This window comes from Microchirus variegatus (assembly GCF_963457635.1).
Source record: "Microchirus variegatus genome assembly, chromosome: 9".
In the NCBI taxonomy this organism is placed as follows: domain Eukaryota; kingdom Metazoa; phylum Chordata; class Actinopteri; order Pleuronectiformes; family Soleidae; genus Microchirus; species Microchirus variegatus.
In genome coordinates, this window is record NC_139810.1 from 20,729,530 (window position 1) to 20,739,249 (window position 9,720).

Here is a 9,720-nt window from a genome sequence, read left to right on the forward strand (position 1 = left end):
TGGTGCCAAGTACAATATACAAATTAAACTACTGTTGGGGAATTTTTTTTATTTTAAGTGCTTCAAAAAATATCTTGTACAAAAAAGTACATAAAAGGAATACTTGAGTAAAAGTATCTGACTAGACTAGAAGTGACTAGAAGTTGAAGTCACTTTTTATAATATTACTTAAGTAAAAGTCTTAAAGTATATGACATTTACTATCAAAAGTAATTGGTAAGTAGAGTGGTACCCTTTCCTTAACCCAGTGTTGAAGTGTGTGAATGGGTGTACGGCAAAACTGTAGACTAGAAAAGCTCTCCGTAAATACAGACCATAATACCAAGTCTTCTTCTTCCTCTGATTTTATCTGGTAGTAACGAATAACAAAGACAGTTATAGGAAATGTATTGAGTAAAAGAAAAAGTTGCTAGAAATATAAACAACAAAGTAAAATACGTATATGTGAATTTTGTACTGAAGTACAGCAATGAAGTATTTGTACTTTGTTATATTACAACACTGGAACGGATACAGTATGTAATGTATTTAGCATCACTAAATATCATATAAACTGTTGAAGTAAAGTACATAATGCAGCTGGGCCTGCTTGCACACATACACATGTGACGCTAATTTGTGTCTGTGCGTGTGTGTGTGTGTGTGTGTGTGAGAGGGAGAGAGAGAGAGGATGTAAGGTGTAACATGGTGTGACAAAGCTCTACAGACTGACAGCCAGGCAGAGAGGATGTAGAGGAGGCAGGGGTGGAAGTGGCTCTTAAAGCCCCAGGGCCGCAGGGTGCACGGTGAGAGTGCAGGGTCACCTTTATCCACGCTGTCTGTACCCAGAGCTGGGAGGTGGTGGTGGTGGTGTGTGGTGGTGTGTGGTGGGGGGAGACCTGGGACTCCCAACAGGCTGAACTGATTTCCTGTGCAGGGTCATGCCCAGGACAGACTGAGAGGACAAGGGTCTAGGACCGCAGGGAGCAGAAAAAGTGGAGCTGGTCATGGTATGGACATTGAGACGATGCTGTTTTCACATCATGTGCTTATTCTATAAAGGACAAACGCTTTGTTTTTCTTGATGTGGCAAATACTTAAATTTGTGTTTTATCCCGAGAGTTTAGACCAGGGGTCTGCAACCTGCGGCTCTAGAGCCACATGTGGCTCTTCAGCCACTCTGCAGTGGCTCCTTGTAGCTTTAGAGATCGAGGCGACAAATAAAAGTGTTTTAATACCGTTCTCTTGAGCATGAACAACATACAAATCCAAATATTTGCTTCATTTATTTCAAAGTGGGCTCATTTTAATTTCTTTAATTTGCCACAAACAATGAAACAATGGAAGAACCAGGTCTACGGGGTCTAGAGGTTGGGTATAAAGTGAACATGTTGTAGTTCTTAAATGTCATAAACGATATAGACTATTACTATTGTATATAGTTTGTCTGTATAAAAACCTTTATACGTGTTATTATCTTCATCTAGTGTGTTTTTTTGCGGCTCCAAATGAATTTTATTTTGGCGGAGAGACGACAAAAATGGCTCTTTTCATCCTAAAGGTTGCAGACCCCTGGTTTAGACCATGAACAAATGCCCCCCCCACACTCACCTCCCCACCTCCCTCCAAAGATAATTAAGCAAGCAACAGCAGACAGCTGTCAAGTAGGAGACACTGGTTCATCAATACCCCGCATCTTATGCTCTCTTGATGCAATATTCATACAAACACTCTTACCTGCGGCAGCTCCGAGATCATAGCACAGGCGCTCTTCCTCCTGCCCACATTTCTGGAATGCATTTACTCAGCTGAGTTTGTGAATTCAAGAGTTGCCTCGCTTGCCTCAGGCTACAGTGGACATGCTTGACACAAGATTTGAGGGACGTATCCGCATCCCCCCCCCCGCCTCCTCACCCTCACCCCCAGCTCCCCTCTGTGTACATTTTAAAACATACCCTCCTCTAACAGAATTATGAGGTTTTTAATGGTGGTCAGCCAGACATTTTTGATAAATGCTGGCAAGAACAGCTATAAGCTGACATTTATGGGGATGAATACACACAGTTAGAGTGTGGGAAGGTAAAAAGGTGGCACTGTGGTTGTGATGAACATGACAGCAGCCGCTGTAGCCGAGCTTTACCGACGCAGACATGTTAATCTAAGTCATGCTGCACATAAATGCCATTAGGCCTTATATCTGAGGTCACTAATCACTTTAAAACTAAAGGGGCTCTTCCTCTGCACAGAAGCAGCCATGACTTTATAATCGGTGTCCAGATGAACGGTAGTATTTTGTCTGTGTTCGTGTCTTTATGTTTTTATGAGGCTCAGAATGTAGTTTGAGAATATTATGTGCATATTCCCATATAAAGGGGGACAATGAAATGTTTAGTTTATTGACTTCAACGACTAATACATTTAATATAAAAACAACAATTCAGGAAAGCCTTTGAGCTTGTATACCCGGAGCCATCATTGAAATGTTACCTCTGTATTTCTTGCAGCACAGCCTTTTCCCTCCCTGCACTTGGATCTGTAACATAGTGTAGACTCTTGACTTTGATATTTCAGAGCTCAGCATGGAGTCAAATGAGGCTTATGAGGCCTCTCAGCCCAAATGGACCTTGTGTTTACAGACGTGTCCATCAGCTGAGCAGCAGTGTGGCCTCAGGTATCCACAGAGATGCTGAGATGTCCCCCAAACCAGTGGGCCCCGTGTCTGAACCTGGTAAGTGCACTGTGTTTAGATGAAGTTTGTCTATAGATTAGAGATAAAATGTCACTATCAAAAGCCTTTTTTAAAATTCTCTAAACTCTGGTAAAAACACATATTGTGCCACAGATAAAACATTATATTTCTACCTTTATATATTTTTTATATTCAGATCAAAACAAATGTGGCTTTAAGGTTTTTCTTTGTTTGTTTGTTTGTTTCTTAATCTGGCAATAAGATCAAAAATATTTAAAGTTGTATTTTATCACGTTAAACACGGTTCTCCTCTCCATACTTTCTTTCCAAAGACATTCACTTTTATTTCGTTTAACCGCAGGAAATCACAGCGAGAGCTGAGAAAGACGCGGCGAAGTGAAGTGAAGCTGCTCTAACAATCGACCAAACGCACAGTAACAACCGGCGATTAACCTCATCCACAGATTACCATAATAATATTATGTAGGCCTACATTTTTAAGTATGTCTAGCACTTGTCTAATAGTTATTTATGTAAACTAATAACATTTTAAAATTAATATGTCTTTAAATAAGTGAAATCACAACTCTAGATTTTTTAATAAATGTATATATATATATATATATATATAAATATATATATATATATATATATATATATATATATATATATATATATATATATATATATATATATATATGTGTGTGTATGTGTAAAAAAAACTCTAGCGGATGTTTTTAACAAAGTGCCGTCGCATTTTGATTTAAAAATAATTTAGTTTATGAGCTGTATTTAATCTGTTAAAATAATAATAATAATAAAGAATCGAAAAATCTATTAGATAAAGTGAGGATCTTTATAAAATCACACTTTGATTTTTTATTATTAGCATATTTAATTGCGTTGTTTTGCGTTTGAATTCGTGTCATTTATAACACAGTTGTTCTCTGACCTCCGCGGCCTTCAACTGAGTCCCACCCGCTTTGTAAAAATGACTTTCTCTTTCAGAATAATGCCAACTTCATCACGACATTCGAACACGTGTCTAATAAACCGAAATGACCATAAATATATTTATATACCGACGAAAAATAATAATCGGTGGTCGATCCAAAGCTTTGGTGCACGTGCAAAAAAAAAACAAATAGAGAGACTATACAGAAGTGTTTTTACAGAAAACACCAAAGTATTCTCAGGTGGAATAAAGTCAAAATTAAACGAAACTAAAAATAAAGCGCTTTAATTTGGTCATTTTCCGTGTGTGTGTATGTGCCTGCGCGCGCGCGCGCGCTTCTCCTGTCCTGCTTGATTTGCTGATTAGGTCCATAACAATATATGAAATAGGAATTAAATGGTTAATTGGAGGAACAGAAACCACACGTGATTGAATTTTTGGCGGATTATATCAGACTGCCGGACACACACACACACACACACACACACACACACACACACACACACACACACACACACACACACACACACACACACACACACACACACACACCAAGCCCGCTTTCACGGGTCTTTGTTTCTGATCTGTTAAATCCCACCCACTTGACATGAACACAGGAGAAGAAGAAGAAGGGGGAAAAAAACTCTCACTCTCTCACCCTGCACTCTATCAGCGCCCAGTCGTCTGTTGTCTGTCCTGCCTGCTGGAGCAGGAAGATGGAGACGGAGAGTTGTTTGCCTTTCTCTTCGCAGAACAGCAGGAGGACGCCAGAAAACTCCCCGGGTCTGGAGCACGGCGGCTCCGGCTCCTTTCTCCCGTGCGATGAGCTGCAGAAACCCTCTCACCTTCCTCCTCCACCGCCTCCTCCTCTCCCTCACCGCCTCAGCCTGCGCGGGGATCTGTACGGCGCCGGCATGGGCAGGTTTGGCGATGGCGCGGCGGACTTTACGCACGGCGGCGCCGCCGCGGGGAACGCGCCCGCCTCGCCGTCGAAACACAGCAAGTTCTTGGACAGTTTAAACCACGATCAGAAGGGCAAGTCCACGTTCTACGAAAACAACTCAGAAGGTAAGTTTGAGGTCACTTTTCTTTCTATAATGTTGAAAAGAATCGTCTTATAAGAAAAGAAAAGTTGGAGCAAACACAAGTGGTTGGTTTGATTGTATTGTTTGTATGAATACACATTTATATTGATAAGAAAATATTGTAATTCATTCTAATTGTAGTATCATAACATTTAACATTTTAGTTGAACTAGAATTCCCTGTGTTGACGACAGTTTTTGCAGCTACTTCAATTTTACTACCTTAAAAAATAAAAGTATACTTACATAATTGGCTGAACTCACGAATAAAATTCAGGAATACAACTGATTTTGTCTTTTCATATTTTTGCTTGGTTTAATTTACATTAAAAAAAAAAAATCCGCTTTATCATATTTCAAATCTTTACATTAATGATATGTCAATTCATAATCACACAGTGGTGATATTTACTAAATGCACAGGAAAGCCTGGTTGTGCTAAAAAAAAAAAAAGGTCAAGTTTTCTATCACTTGACAGTCTTGACATAAAGTAAGCGAGGTTAAAGGTCAGACTGGCAGCAAGTTGGGTGTGTCATTAGGCCTCGAGTCAGCTGTCAACCTTTTTTAGGCCAAATTTCAGTTGAGTATTTATGTGTATTGCAGACATTTTTACCCTCTCAGTTGCTTTTTGTTCAGCTTATATAAGCAAGAGTGTGTGATGTAGGCTGAAACAACAAGAGTTGGGGTTGGGTTTTAATTTGAGAGAGAGCAGGCGTGTGCTCAGAGGCTGTCAGCACACAAATACACAACTACACATACAGCTGTGTATGTGTTGAACTGAGGATTGTGCAAAGAAACAGAGCACACGAGTATATGCTGATAAGGTCTCTTTAATATCTGTGTCCAGAATAATATACGACTGTTACTGCCAAAGTCAACTCCTTTCACTATTAGTTCTGATAACAATATCAACTTTTCGGGTGGATTTTTTTTTTAGTGGATTTGTATTACTCTTAATAAGAGGGGTTTCTCTCCTTTCCTCTCTTGACACAGATCAGACTTACAACGGCTTAATCACTGACAACTGTTAGATATCATTTCATTTGTTTTCATTAGGTCGCTGCATATTGTTCAAGATGGACACAGTGTGTGTGTGTGTGTGTGTTCGGGCTTGTTGACCTTCAAAAGCAAAGGCGTCTTCCTGTTTTGTCTATGCCGTGGAAGGAAAGTTCATCGGTGCAGACAAACACGTGAAAAAAAAAAAACATTCGACTCATTTCCCACGTTGAAGATTTTAAAATCGATCCGCAGAGTTGATTTTCTCAATTCAAATGTTACAATTATACAAAATGACACATTTTAAAGTGATTGAGGCAATCCCTTAAAATAAGATTCAGAAAAATCACTTCACTATTATGATGCCAAATTCAAATATTTTTTTCTCACTTTTTTTTTTGACAAATAAAAGTGAGGCACCTTATTTGTGCTTTTTCACACTGAGGCTTTAAAAATGAATGCCTTTCAATTCTTCACATTTTGTTTTATAATACATTATATTATAGATTGTAATATTATTCTAAGTGAAAATAATTCATTGTAATATTACTAGTTTATATGATGTTGTCTCTAATTGTGCAACATTGCTACAGCGATAGATGACGGACACAAATCTATTCACAGGTACAATCTATCTTTTTCTTTTCTTTACTTTGCTCCTATTTGTCGTGTATAAAAATGCACCTTGTTAATCCATTAAATTTAAATGTCTATCACTAAAGTCAGTTTGTGCAGCAGCACAAAGGAATCTGTCCCTGTAAGACATTGAGATAGTTTTATTTTTTAAATTATCTGCACATTATTCATATGTTCTAACATTATGAATCAGTGACTTTACCACAGTTTTGATGACACAAGCTTAAACATGTTTGAAAGACTGCAGCAGAGTTTTTGCACAAACTAAAAAGGCACAAATGCACAAAGGAAGAGGCCTGGAATAGAAACAGCTTAAATTTCTGCCATGACGAGGGCAAGCAGAGCAGATGTGGGTGCTTGATAGAGTAAAAGCTGCACTGTGTCCTGCGGCTTCGGTTTTTGCAATTTTGATGAATATATCCAGCATGAACTGCGGTGTGAGGTTGGATCTAATGGACGTGAGGAAATTAATGTTGCAATGAAAAGTGCTCTCTGCTGGGCTCCATATTGAATAAGGAGCATAGCAGAGTAGTGTCTCAGCGGTGCACGGCGGTGAGTGAGTGCCTGCAGAAAGATGGAGAGTGATTTTGTTTTGGAGCTCAGGGTTAAACTTAATGAACATGGACAATAACTTCCAAACACTGCAGGAGGGAGCAGCTCTTTCCGTGCAACAGGAAGAAACATTTCAGACTCTCAGATTTTTCCTCAACCGAACGTTAACACTGAGAATATACTTGATTCATTCAAACAATGACTGGCTTTGTCATTTACATACGTGTCATTTATATTATGGGCTGCTGCGTCCTCGCTGTTTTTATTCTTAATGAGAAAGTTGTGACATGATTATTGCAAGTTTTCCCAATAATGAGTGTACACTGATGTGGGTTTGGAATGTGGCCGTAAACGTCTTGTCTCTGTATTTCCAAATGAAATCAAATCCTGTTTTTTTTTTTTTTTTTTTTTGCTCTTTGCCTAGTGGTGAGTTTAATTCAAGCCAACTCTGTGAGAGGTCACTGCCTAAATATGGTTTGTCTGGGCTAATCCAATTAAAACACTGCTTGACTGAATTAGTGTTTTGTGTGTGCTGTTTGATGTTTGTTGATTTTCTCAGGAGTCTCACAGCTCAGCCTTTTTTTTTTTTTTTTTTTTTTCTATTTGCAGTTTTTGTTAGGGATTTAAAAACCATCCGCATAAAAAAAACAAGCATGAGATAAATGTTTTTTTTATTTATTTTTTTGATACCTCATAAACATTGAATGTGATATTTAATTTGATTTGGTCATAATATGTAAAGAAATACAATTTAATGGTCGTGACCACTGCATGCCAGAACCATATCTTTGTGAAAGTCTTCTGTTTTAAGAGTGGAGTTTAAATTATTTTTCTGGCAGGTCTGGGAGCTGCTTGACATGCAATGTTTGATTCCAAACACTGGCTTATTCTGTACAGATGTATGTTTCTCATCCTCGTGTTCGTGGGGGGATCCTCTCGATGCTGTGATTTGAGTTTCAAAACACATTCAAGTTGGCTTTAGGTATGAATGTTATCAGTGTTACTTTGTGAAGGGGATGAACAATTGGGTGTTTTCAAAGGTCCAACTCGGTCTCTCAGATCCTTCAAAAGACATGTATTATTTTATTTCGTCACTGCTTCTGTGGGAGCAAACTTCTTGTATGAATAAAATCAGATGACAGTGATGTAAGTTTAAATCAGAAGATGATTAATGCAACATTTAAAAATACACAGAGGCAGCACTTTCATTACAAACAGTAGTCTAAAACTACAAAACTGTGACGTGTAACAATGAATTCACACAAAAAAAATGCATTTATATGAATTTATATTTATGTTGAAATAGATATATAACCGTCAACCTTTCTGTGTGCTCTGTGTGCCTCAGTCAGAGAGAAAGGAGGTCCAAAATCCATGGGCTATCCTGGGATCATCAGCACGGACTGTTGTGGCAAACTGAAAGAGCCAGTCGTTGGTTTGCAGGGCGACTCCATCGCTGACTCCATCGACTTGTCGGGCAAGAACAAGAAGCGACGCAATCGCACCACTTTCAGCACGTTTCAGCTGGAGGAGCTGGAGAAAGTTTTCCAGAAGACACACTACCCCGATGTGTATGCCCGAGAACAGCTGGCCTTGAGGACCGAGCTCACAGAGGCTCGGGTTCAGGTGTGTGTTTAGGCAACTACTTCATATTTTACACTTACTCTGGTAAGTGTAAAATATGAAATATTAAACTAGCAGAGTTTGTGGTCTAAACAAGCATTGAACATTTCCTGTTACTATATACTATATCTTTTTGTTTTTGAAGGTTTGGTTCCAGAATCGTCGGGCCAAGTGGAGGAAACGGGAGCGTTATGGGAAAATTCAGGAGGTCCGCAACCATTTTGCTGCAACGTATGATATCTCTCTTCTGCCTCGCCATGATACATACCAGGTAGCCCACTGCTTATCTCACATTACATGCAGGTTGAAGTGAGAGTACATTACATTACTGATCCTGCTGCGATACTATGTATAGCACAAAACGGTACGAGTTCAGTGTGACCTTTGCCGATCGTGTATTTTGTTCGATGCTCACTGCAATATATAAATCATTTTTCACGTTAATGTATTCTCGTCCAGATGCAGGGAAATCTGTGGCCAGGGCCGACCTCAGGAGGAGGTGGTGGTTCAGGTGCTGGTTGTGTCCTAGGAGCCGATTCCATCCCCTCGTCCTGCATGAGTCCATATTCTCATCCCCACAGCAACCTGCAGGGCTTCATGGGTATGCCCGCATCACCGAGCCACCCACACCACCACCACCACCACCATCACCCATCTCACCATCCTGGCATCAATGGCCTCTACTCACTCCACAGCTTCCCTGGAGGCCTGGGGTCCCCTTCCATCGAGGGGCCCGAGGCCGAATACAAACCAACGGGCCTTGTGGCATTGCGGATGAAAGCCAAAGAGCCAGGTAGCATCCTCTCCTGGCCGACATGACCACAACAGTGCCAGCCCCCCGATTATGCACTGACTGAGCCAAAGCATATTACATTTCTGACCCATGAGCACTCCCAGATGTACACACTCTCTTCAGCATATGACTAAAATATTTGGATTTTCTTGATTCAGACGTTCCTGAAAGAGGAATTTCTTTAAGGCATCTTGAACTTTATGCATGAAACCCAACATATTAAAGGGAACATTCTTGTTTCCAGTTTTAGTTAGATATCGCAATGCAGAGACCAAAGATGAAAAGTTATTTAAGCATATAAAAAAAATGTAATTATCATATTAATCTTTGTTATGTGTCTGTTGTGCTTTATAGTGTGACCTGCAATAAAGTCATCCATCAAAATCATCTGTTTTATTCAGTAGGAAAGTCAT

At 39.6% G+C, this 9,720-nt stretch overlaps 1 protein-coding gene across 1 annotated transcript; it reads left to right on the forward strand.

The window, feature by feature from the left end:
- Positions 1–2,558: 2,558 nt before the first annotated feature.
- alx3 (ALX homeobox 3) lies at positions 2,559–9,333 on the forward strand (the record flags this gene model as incomplete). The annotated part of the gene is given in 7 exon segments (XM_083894642.1): positions 2,559–2,636; positions 2,638–2,688; positions 2,690–2,707; positions 4,376–4,691; positions 8,240–8,517; positions 8,660–8,785; positions 8,974–9,333. Coding segments are annotated over 7 exon segments (1,227 nt in total).
- Between the last annotated feature and the right edge of the window lie 387 nt (positions 9,334–9,720).